The sequence below is a fragment of the Suncus etruscus genome, chromosome 9 (genome assembly GCF_024139225.1).
Source record: "Suncus etruscus isolate mSunEtr1 chromosome 9, mSunEtr1.pri.cur, whole genome shotgun sequence".
Classification (NCBI taxonomy): domain Eukaryota; kingdom Metazoa; phylum Chordata; class Mammalia; order Eulipotyphla; family Soricidae; genus Suncus; species Suncus etruscus.
Genome location: NC_064856.1, coordinates 32,036,486 through 32,058,501, shown reverse-complemented (window position 1 = coordinate 32,058,501; position 22,016 = coordinate 32,036,486). Strand labels below are relative to the sequence as shown.

General features: G+C 45.9%; 1 protein-coding gene across 2 annotated transcripts in view; it reads left to right on the top strand.

Annotated features, from left to right (window-relative positions):
• Window positions 1–2,449: 2,449 nt before the first annotated feature.
• The window catches only part of LOC126019134 (zinc finger protein 64-like), a 33,163-nt gene continuing 13,596 nt past the window's right edge, over window positions 2,450–22,016 (top strand). Inside the window, exons 1-3 of one of the 2 annotated variants that reach the window (XM_049781328.1) lie at window positions 2,450–2,586; window positions 8,607–8,840; window positions 20,999–21,160. In XM_049781328.1, coding sequence (XP_049637285.1) covers window positions 2,541–2,586; window positions 8,607–8,840; window positions 20,999–21,160 — 442 coding nt within the window. In that variant the 5' untranslated portion in view covers window positions 2,450–2,540. Of the gene's footprint in view, window positions 2,587–8,600; window positions 8,841–20,998; window positions 21,161–22,016 lie in introns of both variants that reach the window. The other variant, XM_049781327.1, reaches the window with a different exon arrangement.

Sequence of the window (22,016 nt, the reverse complement as noted above, 5' to 3'; positions counted from 1 at the left end):
ATCCAGTTTTGTCTTTGCTTTGTTTTGTTTTGAAACTAGAGGGAAAGAGAGAGTGATGCTCAAGAGAGAACATGTGGTACCCGGAACAATAGTACAGTAGGTAGGGCATTTGCCTTGGGCTTGGTCAACCTGGGCTTGATCCTTAGCATCTTATTTGGTTCTCTGAGCATTTCCAGGAGTAATTCCTCAGCTCAGAACCAGGAGTAACCCCTGAGTGCTACCAGAGTGGCCCATAAATGAAAGAGAGGGAGGGAGAGAGAGAGAGAGAGAGAGAGAGAGAGAGAGAGAGAGAGAGAGAGAGAGAGAGAATGTGTTTCACTTTGCCAGAGAAAGTTTCCCTTTGTCCACTGTTGTGAGCTTTCCCATTTTTTTTACTGCCCCCATCCTACTTTAATGTTCCAGCGAATTCCTGGACTCTTTCTGATAAGCATGGAGTTAGCAATTTCCCAAGACTTTAGAATTCTGCCTCAGAACTTAGGCTCATTGAGAGACTATAAGATAATAATGAGTAACGCAAATGGCCAAACCCAAAGGATTCAGACCAGTCTAACCACTCTGTTGGATCCTTGCATTCCTTGTAACATTTTAAACAATTGATAAGAAATGTAGAGAGCCTTGTAAGGCCTGCACAAAGACTCAGTTTTCCTATAAAACCTCCCATAAGGGGCTGGAGTGATAGCTAGCAAGTTCACCTTGCACACAACCGACCAGTTTAGATCCTTGGCATCCCATATGGTCTTTTAAACCTGCTAGGAGTAATTTCTGAGCACAGAATAATTAGTAGGCCCTGAACACCTCCAGATGTGGCCCAAAAACCATAAAGCAAAACCAAAAACAAACAAACATTAAACAGGCCATATTTACTTAGTCCTCTCACATAGGAAGTTCCTTCTACTTTCGCCTCTATTATCAATGAACTTTTCTACCTTCTAATTCTAAGTCTGAGCGTGTTTATTACTCGATATTTTCAAGAATGAAACTGAGAACCGCGGACCAACACAGAGACCCCCATTACCATTCCTGCAAAAAAAAAAAAAAAAGTCCAAAGGACACATCCCAGAATGAGGAAATTGCATCCAAAAATAAGAAATCTCACATCTTAGATTCAAATCAAGGAGTCAGGGGATAAGATGGCCCCAGTTTCAGGAAATGATATAGGCAAATGTACACCTTTTCCTTGGCCAAGTTAGTTTCTATAATGATTTTCCCAAGTTGACTCCCATGGCAGTCTATTGCTAGGGAGAACTTGGAATAATTAATTGTCCATTTGATATTCTCAGTGCAGTCTTTGTTCCAGAAAGCAGCCTCACCTCCCAAGAGAATTCTAGAATTCTGCGTTTCAAAGGTTCCCTGAGCTACTCCAAAAGGACTTCAGACCTTTGGGCTGGTTTAGGTTCAAGTGTTTTTCTCCTGATCTATATTCCAGGCACCCCAATCTGCCTGCAACAGATAGATGGTGGAAGGTATGGGTGGATGGATGGATGGATGGATGGATGGATGGATGGATGGATGGATGGATGGATGGATGGATGGATGGATGGATGGAAGGATGGATGGATGGATGGGTGGGTGGGTGGATGGGTGGGTGGGTGGATGGATGAATAGACACAGATATGGGTCTATGGATGTGCAGAGATATTTCAGAGATAATGTTAGAGCTGCAATAAATTCTGAGAAGGTAGGTAAAATGGACCAGAGGGCGCCCAAGGAGTCTGGGTGGAAATGAGGAAGCCAAGGTGCTAGAATGGATAAGCCTAAAAGGGCTTGAGGGGAAAAAGGGGAGGGAGGCTTGTAGATTAGAGGGAAGAGCAACCCGCCCTGGAGCTGCAGGGTTTTGAGGAGGAGGAGGAGGAGGAGAAAGGATAGAATAGATGAGGCGGAATCTATCCTAGAACGCCTGACCAGCTTCATCTCGCTCTGAGAACTTCCTTCAGCTTCCTTACCCCAGACTGACCGAATTAAAACCGGGGTTTGGGGAGGGAGGGGGCGGTGAGTCTATATTTTGGATCCAGATGACAGCGACGTACGATAAAGCTAGCCGCCAGAAAGGTCTTCCTTCCTGCTGAGTCTGGCAAAACTCCCCCGCACACTTCCAGCAGCGCACTGCAGCCCGGGGCACCAGATACCCGAAAAGCGGCAGGTGCAAAGATGCCGGAGCCGGGGAAGAAAACAAACATAGGGCCAGGGACGCCGGTTGCTTGGGGCTCATCAGCCCAAGTCGTTGCAGCCTGCGGGACACCCGGGCAATCAATGCTGGGTCGGGGAACCCCGGTGGGTGCAGAAGCGCGGTCAGGGCGTCCGTCGGGATTGGCCCACTGCGACCCCAGGGGAGCCGCCGATTGCAAAGCTAGGTTTGGGGAGGCCCGGCCCGGCCCGGCCAGCGCCCTCTAGGCAGCGGAAGTGGAGGTTGCCTTACATCCGTCCTCCCAGCCGCGCAGAGTTGGGAGAAGGAAGGCTGGGGTGTGGAAAATAAAAGGAAAAGTGCTTTAGCACCATGTAGACCCCGCGGCCCCGCACCCCGGCACCCCCGATCTGCGGCCATGAACGCCAGCAGCGAGGGCGAGAGCTTCCCCGGCTCGGTGCAAAGTAAGTGTTTTTCCCGGTCGCAGTGCGCGCTCCCAGGGCCCGGGCCCAGGCACGTCTGCGACGCAGCAAGCAGGCCCGGGGCCCCGAAATCGGGGTGACGGCCACGAGCCGGCACGGATGCAGAGTCGGGGCACCCCAAACCCGCTCCTGGAGGCTGTTTGGGGAAGGGAGAGGCGCTCTGGCACCCTTTGGAAACCCCCCTTTCAATTCAGTAGTGGGGGAGGGCTCAAGACGCAGACAATCGCCACCTCCTGGGGCTTTCCCCACCTCATCGTCGGAGTTTGGGGGGCTTTTGGGGTAACCTGGGCAACCACGGTGGGAAAACTTAGGCTTGGGAGCCGCGGGATCTTGGAGTCTGGGGGGGTCCCAGGATTGCACGAGGTCTGTCTGGCCAGCGGCTTGCTGCTGTGCTGCTGGCTCTGGCACAGCATTTTACATCTTAAAGGCGGAGGTGTGAATGAGGGAGGGGGAGGACCCCCCGTGGCCAGTGGCTTTGACTTTGCGGGAGGGTCACCTGAGTTTTTCTGCTGAAGGTCTTTCTTTGAGTTGGCCGGCCTGGCCCGGCGCATTGCATGGTTTCTCCCGGTGTGGTCCTGCAGCCTGGGAACCCCGAGCGCTTGGTTTTGAAATTTAAAAGCTCTGTCGGACCCACCCCCTGCGATGAGCGGAATCTGCTGCCCTGCCCTGGGCTGGGATTTTGCAGGGAAAGTTTTAGAGCCCTGGGTTCACTCCTAAGCGCCTGGCTTGTTAGCTGCCATAACATTCTGGAGGCGCTGGCTCCCCAACTTGGCTAGTTAGATCTTGCAGAACCGGTGCCAAGCACAGATTTTTTCCCCCCAAGTCCATGGATCCCTTTTCCCACCTCCAGTTTGGATTCTGTAGGGGCGCGTAAGGAGGGGCTTCGGGCTGGGGCGTGACTAAAGACTACCACGCCCCCTTTCTGATGCTTGGGGGGCTTTGGGGAACTTTACAAAAATTAAGGAATTCTGCTTTATGCTTGAGCAGGTGCTGTCACTGTTTTATTTGGTCTCAATTTTTTGTCACCGTAGGTTTGTTTTTTTCATTTTGAATTTTCAGGGGACTGATTTTTTTTTTTATTTAAACACATGGTTACAAGGTTCATACTACAAGTTTTTTTCTTCATTGACACAGTTGTTTATGATTGAGTTACAACCATACAATGTATAACAACCTTCACCAGGGTGCATTTCCTGCCACCAAAGTCATCCGTCGCCCCCTAATGCTCTCTTCCCTCTCATCCACCTGTTCCCACCTGCCTTACTACTCTTTCTTTCTCCCACTTTCCCTTTCTCTTTCTCTTGCTTTCTTGTTCTCTATCTCTCCTTCCCTCTCTCTTTTCTTTTTTGACATTGTGGTTTGCACTACTGCTAATGAAGGGGTGCCATGAATGTCCCTTTCATGGTAGACCCTTCTCTAATTGCACTGTCTGCTCTTTGTGACAAGCTTCCTACCATGGACCTCCTAATCCTCATCTCTATTGTCTCTGGATATCATTCCCACACTATATTTTACTTTCCTGATATCCCACAGATGAGTGAGGGGTTTTCTATGCTTATTCCTTTCCCTCTGACTCATTTCACTCACCATAATATTCTCCATGTGCATTCATTATAAGCAAATTTCATGATTCATTTTTCCTCAGAGCTGCACAGTATTCCGTTGTGTAGATATACCATGGTTTCCCTAGTCACTCATCTGTTGTCAGGCACCTCTATTGCTTCCAAATTCTGGCTATTGTAAATAGTCCTATGATGAACATAGGAGTGCAAAGGGCATTTTTTGTAATGTGTTTTTGTGTTCCTAGGTATATCCCTAGGAGTGGTATTACTTGATCATAAGGAAGCTCAATTTCCAGTTTTTTAAAGAATATCCATATTGTTTTCTAGAAAGACTGGACTAAATGACATTCCCACCAGCAGCAAATAAGAGTTCATTTCTCCCCACATCCATGCTAGCACTTATTGTTCTTATTCTTTGTGATGTAAATCTGGGGACTGATTTAAATAAGGCCTCTCACCTCTATACCCAGTATCATTGTTGGGAGTGGAAGCCCTTCTGTCCTGCCTTTTTTATTTAAGGTAGGATGGTTTGGGGGGCCACACCTGGAGCTCAAGGGGCTATTTCTGACTGTGCTGCTGGCAGTGTGTGGGCACCATATGTGGTGCTTGGGACTCAAAACAGGGATGGACAGGTACAAGGCAAGCACCTTACTCCCTCAATCTCTAAGCTTGAATTCTATACCTGGCAGTGCTCAGGGATCACTCCTGGCTCTGTACTCAAGAAGTACTCCTGGTGGTCCTCAGAAGACCATATGGAATGTCAGGGATTAAACTCAGGTTGACTACGTACAAGGCAAGTGTCAGGAGAGTGAACAGCTGCCTGGTATGTACTGGACCACAGCACCCCATAAGATCCTCTATGGTGAGCTCTTCCAAGAGTGATTCCTCAGCATCCCTGAGCACTGGGGAAGGAGGACTCCCAAACCTATATGTATATATAACTTGTGTCCTGGCAGTGAACTCTAATGTGTGGTCCTGGGGCCAGAGAGATAGCATGGAGGTAAGGTGTTTGCCTTGCATGCAGAAGGTTGGTGGTTCAAATCCCGGCATCCCATATGGTCCCCCGAGCCTGCCAGGAGTGATTTCTGAACGAAGAGCTAGGAGTAACCTGAGCACAGCCAGGTGTGACCCAAAAACCAAAAATCAAAAACTAATGTGAGGTCCTTTTACTCTGTGTCCACTTGGTGGTACCTCTCAGAGGCTGGGGTGAGGGAGTGGAGAGGAGGTGCTAGAAAGGAATGCTTCCAAATAGAAATGGCTTCTTTCATTGCACCCACTGATTTCACAGGCTGGAAGTGCTTTCTATAAAATGTCACAGCCTTTTTAGTCCTTCCTAGGTTCAACACACAGGTTTCTTAGAATGGGGAAAGTTGGACATTATATACGTTTTATAATTTTCAGGAAATGATGATGCTAGCTATCTGTGCATAAAGATAGTGTTCTTGTTGATGAGATTTTGGGAGGAAGCTGGAAAAAAATCAAAAAGACCTTTAGCTATTGAGAAGACTGGTGTGTGATAATGTGTGATCAACAAATAATTATATATATGAAGAGGGTTTTTTTTGTTTTGTTTTGGTTTGGTTTTTGGGTCACACGCAGTAGCACTCAGTTAATCCTGGCTCTGTGCTCAGAAATCACTTCTGGCAAGCTCAGGGGACCATATGGGCCACCCGGATTCGAACCACCATTTGTCCTGTGTCTGCTTTGTGCAAGGCAGATGCCCTACCGCTGTGCTATCTCTCTGACCCCAAGAGTTCTTTTTTAATTTTTTAACTTAATTAAAGAACAATTGTTTACAGTTATTAATAGTTTATTAATAGTTTTAGGCATATATTACAATACCAATCCCACCACCAGGGTCAACTCCCATCACCAGTGCTCCTATATTCTGTTATCCCTTATCACCCCCAACCTCCATCCCTTTTCCTTTTCCTGCTACCTTGGAAGGCACATTAACATTTGGTAGTTGCAGCTTGGATCTCATGTTTTCAGTGTTGCTGAGTCTGAACTTTGGTTATACCATTTGGTTATACATTTGTCCCCAACAAAACTGAAACCCAGACTTCTGTTCCCCTATACTTCCCTTTTTCATTTTCCTTCCCTCCTTAATTTCTTTTCTTCTCTGTCCTTTTCCCTGGGCTCTGGGGTCAAATGTGATCTAGCCCCCCCTTTACTACATTACATTCCTAATACAATTATTTTATATATCAAAGATAAGTGAGATTATCCTGTGTTTGTCTTTCTTCTTCTTCTTGTCTTTCTCTTCCTCCTCTTCCTCCTCCTCCTCTTCTTCTTTTTTTTTTTTTTTTTTGGTTTTTTGGGCCACACCTGTTTGATGCTCAGGGATTACTCCTGGCTAAGCACTCAGAAATTGCCCCTGGCTTGGGGGGACCATGTGGGACGCTGGGGGATCGAACTGTGGTCCTCCTTGGCTAGCGCTTGCAAGACAGACACCTTACCTCTAGCGCCACCTCTCTGGCCCCCTCCTCCTCCTCCTCCTTCTTCTTCTTTCTTCTTCTTCGTCATATCTGGTGGCGCTCAGGGATTACTTTTGGCTCTGCACTCAGGAATCACTCCTGGCAGGCTTGGGGGACCATATGGGATGCCAGGAATTGAACCTAGGTCTGTCCAGGGTCAGTCGTATGCAAGGCAAATGACCTAATGCTGTGCTATCTCTCCGTCCCCCCGTCTTTCTTCTTCTGACTTACTTCACTGTACATACCTTCCAGTTCCATCCATCCAGGTTGCAGCAATGATATCAGTGAAATTGCATGATTTCATATTTTTTGCAGCTTCATAGTATCCCATTGAAGATGTACCACATCTTCATAATGCACTCATCTGTTGTTAAACACTTAGATTGATTCCATGTCTAAGCTATTCTATTCATTAGAACAATGAATAATGCTTTGCATTGGTCCTTTTGAATAGAGCTCCTAAATCCTGGTGATAGATACCCAAAACTGGAATTGCTTGGTCATATAGCTGTTCAATTCTAATTTTACTGAGGGACTCTTCATACCGTTTCCACAACATTTGAATCAGGCAACATTCCTAGCAGCAGTGGATGAGAGTTCCTTTTTCACCACATTCCTGCCAGCACAGATTGTTCCTACTATTTTTGATCTGTGCCATTCTCACTGGTGTGACATATCTCGTTGTTGTCTTGATTTGGATTTCCCTAGTGATATTGAGCACTTATAAAGAGATTTTAGTGTTAGAGTATCATGCTTATGAAGATGAGTTTCAGAATACATGATGATCTTAAACATCATGGAAGTGTATAGAAAATAAGTGGAAGAATTGGGGCCAGAGTGGTAGCACAGTGGTAGGGCATTTGCCTTGCAAACTGCTGACCCAGGATGGATGCAGGTTGGATCCCCGGCATCCCATATGGTTCCTCGAGCCAGGAGAGATTTCTGAGTGCAGAGCCAGAAGTAACCCCTGAGCGCTGCCGGGTGTGGCCAAAAAAAAAAAGTGTTTAGAAAATAAATGGGAGAAAAGTATCTACAATGTTCATGGAATGCATTTATAGATGGTTATGGATAATGTCCCACTGTGGCCTGTCTTTCAAATGGAGTAAATGCAAATCTTGAAGCATGTACCCTAGAACTGGAAACTGAGGGACCATGGACTTAAATAAAAATAAGGTAGTGCCATTAGAGACTTGTACATCGTATATTTTTATTTAATAAAACATTTACCTATTATGTGTCAGAATTTTTATAATTTGAGTGCAAATATGATGCCATGGCTCTCACAACCTTATTTTAACTATGAGTTTAATGCTGAAGTCCCCATATGTGTTGACTCTTTCTGAGGATTGGAATCAACCAATTCTAGATTCTTCTTTAGTTCAGTTTCTGGGCCACACGTAGCAGTGCTTGGAGTTTACACCTGACTTTACACTCAGGAATCACTCCTGGTAGGATTCAAGGAGCTATCTGGAAAGCCAGGATTGAACCCAGGTCTACCTATTGTACTATTTCTCCAACCCTGATATATCTGTACTAAAAACCTGGAAAAGAAAGAACTTTATGAAAGCCAACTTTTCTTATAAGCCTCTTTCACCTTATGTTAGAAGAGTTTTCCAGTATACAGGGTTGCAAGCTTATTTCAACCTGTGGTTCTTATATTAGGGCAGGATGGAAAACTGTAAGGGGGGGGAGGAGGATATGTTTTTTGCCGATATCTAGGAAGTGTACCTCCCTTTAGGTTGGAGGAGGAGGTGCTGCAGCCCACACAGTCTCCTGCCAAGGCCCTAGTGCTGCAGGGCCAGCTGGGTAGCTGAGTCCATTCCCTTTTTCTGAAGAAAGGCATGGAGAATGAAGTGGACTGCATCCCCTAAACCCCAGCTTTGCCCTATCCCCTCAGTTGTGATGCTCTTGTATGGTTTGGGGGTTTAACTTGTCCCTTTTTCTTTGCCCCGTGGAGTTCCAGGGGGCACGACGGTGCTGGTGGAGCTAACCCCCGACATCCACATTTGTGGTATCTGCAAGCAACAGTTCAACAACCTGGATGCCTTTGTGGCACACAAGCAAAGTGGCTGCCAGCTGAGCAGTGCCACGGGTGCCACCGCCAGCACTGTCCACTTTGTGTCAGAGGAAACGGTGCCTGCCGCTCAGGCCCAGACCACCAGCAGAACCATCACCTCGGAGACCCAGACCATCACAGGTACGCTGGGAGCCTGGGAAATCTGAGTTGGCCCAGCTCTGTCCCCATTAAGTTTATTTAAAATAGAGTCCCAGGTCCTAACCTCCTAATTTGGCTGATTCTTTTTCGTTTTTGTTTTTGAGCCACACCCAGTGACGCTCAGGGGTTACTCCTGGCTATGTGCTCAGAAATCGCTCCTGGCTTGGGGGAACTTATGGAACTTATGGGATGGTAAGGATTGAACACAGGTTCGCCCTGGGTCAGGATGCAAGCAAGACAAATGGCCTTGCTATTGCTCCAGCCCCTGGTTCATTATTTTTAACAAGCTCCACTGGGACAAATACTGGCAGATTTGAACCCAGGAATCTGCTGGGTTCCAACTAGAACTGTTAGCAGCAGCAGACAGCTGTGTTGTCACAAAACTGACAAGAAATGAGCTTCTATTGATCTAGAATCCTCATATAGATAAATCTTCCTCAAGTATTTTTTCTTAATCTATGTTTATCATATGTCTATTTGCCTTAATAGATATGTATCAGATGTGTAAAACTATCAAGAAATAGAATATAGTATGTGAAAGATCCCAAAATGTTTGCATTTAGAAAAAAGAACAAAAAGCATGGGGTTTGGTTTTCTTGTTTTGAAATCTAAATAAGTAGGCTCCCCCCCCCCCCCAGAACTGCCAAGGAGAAGAACAAAAAGATTCACTGAAGTTCACTCTAGCAATAGTCATTTTCTATGGGGTCTTAAATTTAAATGTGCACAATAAAATCATCCAAGTTCAGAGGTATCAGAAAGTTAGTGCAGGGGCCAGAGAGATAGCCTGGAGGTAAGGCATTTGCCTTGCATGCAGAAGGACAGTGGTTCGAATCCAGGCATCCCATATAATCCCCAGAGCCTGCCAGGAGCGGTTTCTGAGCATAGAGCCAGGAGTAACCCCTGAGCGCTGCTGGGTGTGACTCAACAACCAAAAAAGAAAAAAAAGAAGAAAAGAAAGTTAGTGCAGGAGGAAAGGCACCTGCCTGGCAAGTAACCCTAATTGGATCAGGTCCCCTGAGAAAGACCAGGGTTTGGTCCTGAGCACATAGCTAGGAATAACCCCTGAACACTGCTGAATGTCACCCAAACCCTACCTCACTCACATGACAGACACATAATAGCTCTAAAATCAATAGGATGTGTATATAAGATACATACTCACACATACATGCTCACATGTATGCACACAATCACATCTATTAGACAGTCTAATTTGACTAATGAACCCCGATAGATGATTTTGGAATCTCAAGTAACTCACTTACCTGGTCACTCAGATACTCCTGAGGCCCTGGAGGAAATGGAATGTTCCTTAAGTGAGGTATTCCAATGATCTTCTAATTAAAAATTACGTACTACTGTGATTACCAAAAGAGACATATTTTTGATTTGTCCCCTTTCTTCCCCCAAAAGGAAAAGATTCAAGTTTGTGGTTGTAAAAGAAAGCTACAGTTTTCCCCAAAATAAAAACATTGTATTTAAAAAGTATCAAGATTGGGGCCAGAGAGATAGCATGGAGGTAGGGCGTTTGCCTTTCATGCAGAAGGATGGTGGTTTGAATCCCGGCATCCCATGTGGTCCCCTGAGCCTGCCAGGAGCGATTTCTGAGCGTAGACCCAGGAGTAACCCCTTAGCACTGCCAGGTGTGACCAAAAAAAAAAAAAGTATCAAGATCTAGGGGCTGGAGTGGTGGTGCTAGAGGTAAGGTGTCTGGTTTAAAAAGTGCCTAAACACCACTCAGTTTGTCTGTCTGTCTGTCTGTCTGTCTCTCTCTCTCTCTCTCTCTCTCTCTCTCTCTCTCTCGATATTTGATCTTTTTGGGTTATACCCAGCGGTACTCCTGGCTCTGCGCTCAGATATCGCTCCTGGCTGGCTCAGGGGACTATATGGGATAGCAGGAATCGAAATGGGGTTCGCCCTGGGTTGGCCACATGCAAGACGAATGCCCTATCACTATGCTCTTGCTCCAGCCCCCACTCAGTCTCTTCTAAGTGTTTGTTCTGAAAAGCCTGATAAACAAGTATCTAAAGATGCTGGTTTCCAGGGTAAATATCAGGGCTTGGAAGAAGGTTGTATGTATACATCAGGACTGAACTAAACAAGGAAAAGGTCAGTGCCCTCCAGAACGTAAGTGCTGTAAGCAGCCTGTTCTCTCAAGGTCAGCCCTGATTCCCCACATCTAGAACAGCACTGGGCAAAAAGGTCATCCCATCATTGGGCACCTGAGCTGAATCCACACCCCCATTCCCATACCTGCTCTGCTCAGACACTCTTTCCTTGGAGCATTTCTGCTGTGCTGCCCTCTCTGTGTGTCCAGGCCAGGCCTTGCATCCTCATGGTACCCAGCCCCATGCCCACAGTCTGGAGGGAACATGGGACTTCGGGGGCCGACTGCTGGTTGTGCCCCTAGATCTCCCCCAACAGACCTTAGCTGAAGGCCAGCATTGGGAAGTCCTCATTGTAGAAGGCCAGGATGGATGCTCAGTGGGAGAAACTGAAGTCCCAGAAACCCAAAACAGTAGGGGGCTACCACAGAGGTTAATGCTTTTGGAATGGGAAGTGGAGGTTAATCACACCTGGTGGTGCTCAGGGGTTACTCCTGGCCCTTTGGCCATACCACTGCATGTCATGGTCAGCATGCAAGGCCAGCTCTGTATCTCTCTGGCCCTTGCAGTTAATAGTCAACAGATAAGAATGAGTGGATAATAAGTGATAGAAGGGGTGTGTGTGGCAATAGCGCAGTGGTAGGGAGTTTGCCTTGCACGCGCTAATTCAGGACAGATTTCGGTTTGATCCCCGGCATCCCATATGGTCCCCCAACCAGAAGCGATTTCTGAGTGCATAGCCAGGAGTAACCTCTGACTGGGTGTGGCCCAACCTCCCCCCCCAAATAAAGTGTCGAGCAAGAATGGATTATCTCTGTCTGTCTGGATGACCACCATGTGAACCAGCCCCAAACTGCTCCTTAGTGGATATGGAGAAGACAGAACAGTGCAGGCTAAAGCATGAGATTTGCCTGGCTTAGCTGCACTTCCTGACTGTGTTTTGAGGCCACACAATAATTCTGATCCTCTCTTGTACATTCCCATGCCCCACATCTGGGCCTACTACTGCGGTGCTCACCCATGGTCCTTCCCAGCCCTGGGAGAGCATAGAGAACCACCTGCCTAGGCCTCATCTCCAGATTTGATGGTTCCAGGCAGAAGCTTCAGCATCTTGAATAGGCTCCCACAGGGCTGAATCAGTTTGAGGCCATAGTGCCCCTATCCCTAGCAGATATCTCCAGATACCTCACCCTTAGTCCTTGATTAATCAAACCTTCCACATATGTGTCCCATCTCTCCACAATGCTCATTGCTGGTGAAATATAGCATATGCTCGTCTGCCAGATTTGTTGAGGTTTGTTTTTTCTTTTGTTGGTTTGTTTTTTGCTTTGGTTTTTGGGCTGCACACAGCAGTGCTCAGGGATTACTCCTGGCTCTGTACTCAGAGATCACTCCTGCCAAGCTCAGGGGACCAAATAAATGCCAGAGATTAAACCTGGGTTTGCCACATGCAAGGTGAGCACCTACCCACTGTACTATGTCTCTGTCCTTGTCCACCAGGATTGAAGGTCGCTATTGTTTGGTTTGAGGAATGTTCTAGAAGAGCAGGGGAACCCACTGCTGGGGTAAAGGGGAGAAGCCATGAGCCAGCCACGGGGCTCTTCTAACTTCATGGCATCTAAGTCAGATGCGTGAAGTGAAGTGAGCAGTGACTGTTTAGGCATCAGAACCATGAGGTAGGGCACAGAGACATTATGTGGCAAAGAGCACGTCTTACCTTGGTTTTGAAATGAGGACAGGAGTGTGAGAGGCAAGACCACCAGCTCAAGCTTACACACCTGCCTTCAGATAATGAAGAGGTAAGTGTAAGAGCAGATAATTTTGGGTCTCAGTGATGTGTGTGCCCTGCAAATGGGGTGATGCCAGGGTTCAAGCTGGCACCAGAATGTAGAAGCTACCCATCGAACCCGGGTCAGCCACATGCAGGTCAGGTGCCTTCCCTGCTGTACTCCATTTCCTGCTCTGTCATCTTTACTGAGCCACTGGGCTTGAGTATGAGATGTTTACTAAGGTACTTAGAAAAAGTTTTTTTTTTTTTACTCTTTACAGTGTTTATGTAAAGGATTTCTATTATGTTGATGATATTATGAAATAGGATCAGATTTTTCCAGGATACCATATGTGGTGCTAGTAATCAAACCTGGGTCTGCCGCATGCAAAGTAAGAACAGTCCCTCCTGTACTAAGATCGCAGATATTTATGAAACTACACTAAACCTTCCTTAACATCCTGATTCTCCAGGTAGTTCTTTGCATCCATCCCAAAAATCATTTACCATCAGCCTCTATCTCTAAGACATCATCCCTGACTCTTCTCAGAGCCCTACTGTGCCAAGGACTTGCCATGCTTTGTGATAGCAAATAAAGAATATTGCCATGGGCCAGAGAGAGATAGCACAGCAGATAGGGTGCTTGCCTTCAGTTGGGAAAACCCAGGTTCAATCTATGGCCAAAAAAAAAGAAAAATTAAACAGCCAACAATAATTATTGCCCCACCACTAAAGCAGGTAAACAATAGAATGACTTGGAAAACATGTTAAGAATAGAGGTATGGGGGGGAGAGAGAAAAAAAAAAGTATACAGGTATAGGAGCCAGAGAGATAGCACAGCAGTAGGGTGTTTGCCTTGCACACGACCAACCCAGGATAGATGGTGGTTTGATTCCTGGCATCCCATATTGTCCCCTGAGCCTGCCAGGGGCGATTTCAGAGTAACCCCTGAGCCGGGTGTTACCCAAAAACTAAAAAAAAAAAAAAAAAAAAAAAACAGAATATAGCTACAAGGACTAGAGAGACAGTACAGTAGGTAAAGTGCTTCCAGTGCATATAGCTGACCCATGTGCCAGCTGACCTGGCACCCTATATGGTCCACCAAACCCTATCAGGAATTATTCCTGAGCACAGAGGCATGAGTAAACCCTAAGCATCACTAGATGTGACCCAAACACCAAAAACTAAAATAAAATAAAACCTAATAGGAATCATATGTATGGACGTTATTGTAAATTTTGAGATAAAGAACAGTAAATTCGTTCCAAACTTAAAATGGATCAATTACACTGGCAGGCCACGGGGCAAAGGGTGGTAGTATAGGATTCATGCTGGGAACATTGGTGGAGGGAAGTTGAAACTGGTGGTGGAAATAGCCCTAATTAACTTTCACTGTCTGCCTGAAATTCAACTATGAAGGACTTTGTAAATCACAATGGTTTCAATCAAATGTAAAAATAAAGAACAATAGATTTGAATAGATGGCGATTAACCAGTGATTCCTCATCTATCAAAGCCATTTAGAGATCAGTAAGAAAAAAAGTGAACATTAACTAGAAAAAAAATGAGTGGATAGTGTAAACAAATGTTCACAAAAGCTGTGTGTGAATGGATGGTACACATTGAAAATGGCGTCATCCTCAGCAGTTACACAGGAATGCAAATCCATCTCAAATGATTTTATTTCCGAGATGGTCAGGCAGTCATAGCCAAATGAAAGTGGACATTGGAAGGAAGTTTCAACTTTCCTGGAAGGAATCCTACTATGAGGTGTCGCTAAATAGTGAAATGACCCATCAACTTTTCAGGCAAAGAAATTCAAATGAAGTTATAGAAGTGTGTTAAAATGTTTTGAAATGTTTTATTTATTTATTAAAAACAAAGCAAAATAAAATGGCAAACATAAAAACCTCAATGTCCAAGGAAGAGGAGATGGTTAATTTAATTCTGTGATATAGTTCAGCATCACTGGACTGTGTCAGTAGAAATCTAACTTCAGGGACCTGCGAGGAGATGCTAGAGGTAAGGTGTCTGCCTTGCAAGCGCCAGCCAAGGAAGGACCGCGGTTCGATCCCCCGGCGTCCCATATGGTCCCCCCAAGCCAGGCGCAATTTCTGAGCGCTTAGCCAGGAGTAACCCCTGAGCGTCAAACAAAATTCAAAAGAAAAATAATAATAATAATAATAAAAATAAACAAGAAATCTAACTTCAATAATGTGGGAAAATGCCTTAACAGGACAATTTTTCTTGCAAAAAAAGAAGAGACCACTAAATGTCTATGTCCTAATCCCCATTTTACTTTATTTTGGTTTGGGGAACACGCCCAGCAGTGCTTCAGGCTTGCTCCTGGCACTGTGCTCAGGGATTGAACCCAAGTTAGTCACATGCAAGGTGAACATCTCACCCACTGTACTCTCTCTGGTACTTATTCTATTTGCTTGTTCTGTTTGGGGTCCATACCTGTCAGTGATCAAGAGCTAATCCTGGTTCTGTGCTCTGGAATCACTCTTAGTAGTGCCCTGAGGTCCTTGCTATGCCAGAGATCGAGCATGAGCCTTCTGTAAGCCAAACCTATGTACAGTCTATTGAGCCATCTCCCCAGCCCCTAAAAATATGTTTGTAATTTTTAAAAGAGAAAAGGCAAAAAGAAACATTTTCAGTGATGATGAGAAGGAAGACACAGAATGGGTTAGAACCAAGGAAAGCGACTGATGGCCAGATTGTGAACAAGTAGTTGCAGATAATTCCTGAGAACTGCAGAATGAGACCAGTGGTGCCCAGAGACTGGAACTCAGATCTGTATGAGTCTTAGCTGGGAAAACCACAGAAGGATCCAGAATATCCAGGAGGTGGGGGACGGAACACTACAGCAAAGTAGGTTCACTGCAGCAGGGACAGGATTTTGATGCCCAAGGGAGATGGGGCTGGGCACCTGCAGAACATTTAAAGGAGCCTCCATGCACACAGAATGAGGCTGGAGATCATTCTCCTGAGGCACGAAAGCCTCCCTCTGCTAGCAAACTTTACCAAGTTTGAGTCTCTTTGCTGGGCAGCCTAAAATTCTCCCAGGCCAGTGCCACTCGTTACTCCAAATGTGGTTCAGAATGATGAGTAAGAAGTGACCACAGTGTATGAACACAGGAATGTCAGCTGATAACTAGTCAGACCTTGCCCTGTGCTGTGTGCTCCACTCCCAAGTGTTCTCAGCCAACTTGAATCTGTAGGATAGTAAGGTTGGGGGCAGCTGGGGGTTCTAAGCAGATGCTCCGAGTTCAGAGTACACAGATGGGACTGAGAGGGGAGTGCCTGGCATCCACCTGGGCTTGGCAGGTTGGCCCCCCTCTGGAGCATTTTGACTGAAAGTGCAGTTTTTTTGTTTGTTTGTTTTTGCGTCACACCCGGCAGAGACTCCTGGCTTTAGGCTCAGAAATCGCCCCCAGTAGGCTCAGGGGACCATATGGGATGCTGGGATACGAACCACCGTCCTTCTGCATGCAAGGCAAATGCCTTAATGCTGTGCTATCTCTCCAGCCCCGAAAGTGCAGTTTCTTAACAAGCAAAGTCAGATTTAGGTTTACTTCTTAGAGATCCCAGAAATGTGGGACCTTTCTACACCCCAGGTCACTTTAGGGTGTTCTGGGCAGGAATCACTAAGTTCTCACTGGCTTCTTTCTCAGACTAAGATGCCAGCAGGGCAGTGGTCTGTGTGCTCAGCACCCAGCTCAGAGCTCTGTGGTTGCCACTGGTGCCATTACTCTGACAGAGGGAAAGCTGAGAACAGAGAAAGGAACGGGCGGGGCCCCAGAGTGAGTCAGCATGGAGACGAGTCAGTATGGACAGACATGCACACTGACAGACACGCCACCATATATATATACACACACATAATGCACACAGTTGCATATATGCACACTCAGACATAAATATATACACACATGCGCACAGTCTCAACAGATACAGCATATACAATATAGTATCCATACTCATGTATACACACACTCCCATTTACACACGCACCCAAGACTGGAGTAATAGTAAAGTGGACAGATTGTTTGCCTTGCACGTCACCTGGGTTCAATCCCCCAGCATCCCAAATGGTCCTCCGAACACTACCAAAAGTGTTTCCTGAGCACAGAGCCAAGAATGACCCTTGAGCATCACTGGATATGGCCCAAAAGCAAGACATGCACATTCACAAAGACATACACACAATATAGACACAAAATATTCAGGTATATACATTATACACACTGAGACACTCATATATACACATGTACACATATACCTATACATATATATACATTTACAGAGACATAAATTCACAAGCATATACCACTCATAGACATATTCATTCTCATATAAACCTATTTTCTTTTTTTTTTTTTTTGGTTTTTGGGCCACACCCTGTGATGCTCAGGGGTTACTCCTGGCTATGAGCTCAGAAGTTGCTCCTGGCTTCTTGGGGGACCATATGGGACGCCGGGGGATCGAACCGCGGTCCGTCCTAGGCTAGCGCAGGCAAGGCAGGCACCTTACCTCCAGCGCCACCGCCCGGCCCCATATAAACCTATTTTCATGTAAACATATTCAAACATACAATGCTCATGCATAGATGCACAAAACGCATGCACATAATATGTTCACGTACATATATATGAACACATTACTACACTTACATATGCACTCATACCCCTGGGAAAGGGTGTCTGCTGTTCTGGGAGAGTCCTAGAGCACGACTAAGTATGAAGAAGGGACCCCAGTAGGTTCAAACTGAGGGCCCCGTGCTCTGCAGATCCCCAGGAGTAAAACAGTTTTGTGCTTTTCTGGCCATCTCTGTGTCATCTCTGAGGTCTTCCCAGATCTCCCAACTTAGATCCTCCCTGTCCCCTCTTGCTTTATTGCTTTCTGAGTATTTGGCTACATCAGACCAACCTAGAGCACCAGACAAACACTTGGGCTTTGTATCCCTTGGTTACTACCTGTTTCCTGGTGCCCAGAACAGGGCTTGGCACACGGTGAGACTCTTCATAAAGCCAGTGCACAGTGATAACATGCCAGCAGGTACACAAAATGATCTCCACTGAAATGGTCTCTGGGGAGGAAACAAAGGATGAACCAGATAAGACAGGTGGTGGGAGCAATGGCCTAGGTTTCTGGTTTTCTCTCTCCACTTCCAAACTTCAGGGAAGGGGACAAATTTCTGCTCCCGTCACAGGTGAGGAAATTGAAACACAAAGAGTCCATGTAGCTGTACTGTGATGGGACTGCTTGTGGGCCTCTGCCCTATCAGAGATATAACATTGGAAGGGGTATAAATCCTGGAATCTGTGTAATTGCCACCAGTAGGCAAGAGCTGAGAGCACTTTTAATGGGAGCACCCTTGGCAGGAGCTAAACATGTTCATCTTACAAAGTCCTGCCTATGGCTGGAAGTTCTCATCCAAAATCTCATTGCTCTCTGGAACAGCTTCCATGACTGCCCATGGTGTTCAGAATGAAGGTGGAAAGTGAGTGTGTACTGCAAGCAGGGGAATTCATTTTGTGGGTTGTTGTTTTTGTTTGTTTGTTTTTGTACTTTTTCTGCTTGTGGGGAGCCTCCCCAGTGGGGCTCAGGAGCCTGTAGGAGCCCCTTGGAGGTTGTAGGCATTCTGGACTGGTAGTTCTGTGCAAGAAGGTGATGCTGCGTAGGCCCTGCTGTTTTGGTGATTGCCTGGTCACCTCAGTGGAGATGAGAAGGCTGCAGGATCACATTGGATATTGCTTGGGAGACCAAGTGGTATTCAGGATCAAACTTGGCTTGGCCACATTCAAGACAAGTGCTTTAACCTCTGTGCTCTTTCTCTAGCCCAATCCATTTGATGTTAATGGAGTAAATGTTTGTTGTTGGCAGAACAACTTTGGTTCTTGCAAAGTATTCACCAAGATGGGCAGTCAATCTCTTGTTCATATAGAAATGGGCTGAAACTAGTGGGAAAGTGGTCTTGGAGCCTGATTGTGGGTCTCAGTCACATGTGGTTTGGAAAATAAATTAGAAGGGGCCAGAAAGACGATACTTCAGGAGTTAAGGTGCTGTCCTTGCACACTGCACACCTTGATTGGCTCCCTGGAACTGTAAAAGGTCCCCTGAGCAATGCCAGATGAGATCCTATTATGCTGCTGGACATGGCCCCAAGCCCTCCCCTCCAAAATAATGAAAATCAAATAAGCTATGGCCAAATAAAATCAGTATTTTCAAAATCTATCACAAAAACCTTGCTATACCAGTACCAGGAATCCGACTTGTACCAGGGAAGATCCTAAGGCTGTCCTGGCACCAACTTGCTTTAACATGAGTTCATATGATACCCTGATGACTTGGAAACAGCAACAACTTGCTTTTAGGGCAGGTTTCCTTGCATCGCCACTTAACAGTAAGATGAAACCAGAAGTGCTCCATGACACCCTGACTTCAACATAGGATCTGGGGGCCGGAGAGATAGCACGGAAGTAGAGTGTTTGCCTTGCATGCAGAAGGACGGCAGTTCGAATTCCGGCATCCTGTATGGTCCCCCAAGCCTGCCAGGAGCGATTTCTGAGCGTAGAGCAAGTAGTAACCCCTGAGTGTCGCAGGGTGTGATCCAAAAACCAAAAATTAAATAAATAAATAAATAAACTATAAGGAATAATAAAGGGATTCTGGAGAAAATTGGAAAACACTCTCTGAAAACTCAAATTGTCTTCATTATAGTACTAACAAAATATATTCTTTTTTTTTTTTCTTTTTTTGGTTTTTGGGTCACACCCTGCAGCATTCTGGAGCCACTCCTGGCTCTATGCTCAGAAATCGCCCCCAGCAGACTCGGGGGACCATATGGGATGCCGGGATTCAAACAACTGTCCTTCTGCAGGAGGTAAATGCCTTACCTCCATACTATCTCTCTGGCCCACAAACTTTATTCTTGAACTCATACTGAATGTGTGAGGAAAAAGAAAATTGGACCATTTTCATTATCATTACCATTTACATTATCAGAAATCAAATGTGCAGTTTCACACTGCAACTTTAAGTTTATTAAAATTTGGGGAGAGGTCAGAGTGATGGTACAGCAGATAGGACACTTGCCTTGTATACAGTGAACCTGAGTTTGATCTCAAACATCCCATATAGACACACACCCCCAGTCAGTGCCAGGAGTAATTTCTGAGAGCAGAGCCAGGAGTAATTCCTGAGTGTTGCCAGGTGTGGCCCTCCCCCGTACACCAAAAAATGTGAGGAGAGGCCAGTGCTGTAGTATAGTGGGTAGGACACTTGCCTTGCACCTGGTTGTCCCAGATTTTATTCTCAGGGTACCCATATGGTTCCCTGAGCACCACCAGGGGTGATTCCTGAGTGCAGAGACAGGAGTAACCCCTGAGCACTAGCAGATGTGCCCCCAAACTTTAGAAAAATCCAAAAATAAATTTGGGAAGCCAAGAGCCAACAATTGGGGTTTATGCCTAGTATATGCAGATCTGTGTTTCATTCCCAGCACCAAATGATCTCCTGACCATTGGTGGGTGCAGCCAAGAATACCTGACCACTGATAAGCAAAACTCTTGGAGTGCCCTTGCACTGAACAAAAGACCTGGGTGGCTGCAAATTGCCAGTGGGCCTTCTGAACTTTTGAGCACTGCTTAAGATATACCCACCTACACCCCAATTTGGTCATACCAATTTTTTTAAGTTAAAATTTTTTTTTTTTTTTTTTTTTTTTTTTTTTTTTTGTGGTTTTTGGGTCACACCCGGCAGTGCTCAGGGTTTTTTCCTGGCTCCAGGCTCAGAAATTGCTCCTGGCAGGCACAGGGGACCATATGGGACGCCGGGATTCGAACAGATGACCTGCTGCATGAAAGGCAAACACCTTACCTCCATGCTATCTCTCCGGCCCCAAGTTAAAATTTTATGACCTAGTATGTGTATGGAGGAGGGTTTAGTTTGCTTTGGGGCTCTCACTTGCTATACTCAGGACTCAGGGTTGACTCCTGAGATGGAGGTGATGAAACATGGAACTTGGATAGAAATGATGAAAGCATTTCTTACATTTTTAATAAGTCTAAATTTGATGGCCTTGAAACTCTGACTTAGCATCTGATTTTTGTCTTATGATTATAGAATAGCTTCCAGTGCACCAAGCATCACATCCTCATCCCAGCATGTCCTGAAATAGGAAGCAAGGCACCCAGGGTCATTAAAAAGCAGTTCCTTGGAGATGTTCTCTTGGTGAGAAGTTAAGAAGTCTTCTCTTTTAGTTTCAGCTCCAGAATTCGTCTTTGAACATGGCTACCAGACGTATCTGCCCACGGAGAGCAGTGAGAACCAGGAGGCAGCTGTCATCTCACTCCCTGCCAAGTCACGTGCCAAAAAGGCCTCAGCCCCACCGGCACAGAAAAGACTCAACTGCTGCTATCCAGGTAACATCCACCTCTGTCCTTCTGTCCTGCTAGAGAGGAGCCTATATTTGCAGGAACCAACCTGTGTGTTCTTGAGGCCGGAGCAATAGTACATCAGGGAGGGCATTTACCTTGCATGTACTCAACCAGGGTTCAATCCCCAGCATTCCATATAGTTCCCCAAACACCTCCAGGAGTAATTCCTGAGTTGAGAGCAAGGGCTAAACCCCTGAGCATTGCTGCTTGTGACCAAAACAAAAACCAAAATAAAACAAACAAACAAACAAACAAAAAAAAGAAATACCTTATGTATTTCTGACCCTGGATAAAAAAAATCTACTTGGCCACTGGGGTCTGGAGAGATAGTACAGCAGGAAGATACTTGCCTTGCATGTGTCCAACCAAGTTCAATCCCCAGCATTCCAGAAGGTCACCCAGCACTGCCAGGAGTGATTCTTGACACAGAGCCGGAAGTCAGCTCCAACATAAAGTCTCTGACTTAATAATGTTTTGATTTTTTGTGGTGGTGGTTGTTTGGGGGCCATACCTGGCTGTGGGAAGTTTGGTACTGGCACATAGGGTGGGGTCATCCTGAAGGTGCTGTATGAACCAAATGGTGCTCCCTCTTTTGCCTCTGAGGGGCTCTGATTTCTAAGCCAGGTAGTTTTTTTAAAACCTTAAACCTTTTCTTTTGGTTTTTGGGCCACACCCGGTGGTACTCAGGTGTTATTCCAGGCTCTACACTCAGAAATTACTTATGGCAGGGACTGTGGACCATTTGGGATGGGATACTGGGGATTGAACCCCAATCAGCCACATGCAAGGTAACCATCCTACCTGCTGTGCTATCACTCCAACCCTTACATTACCTCACTTT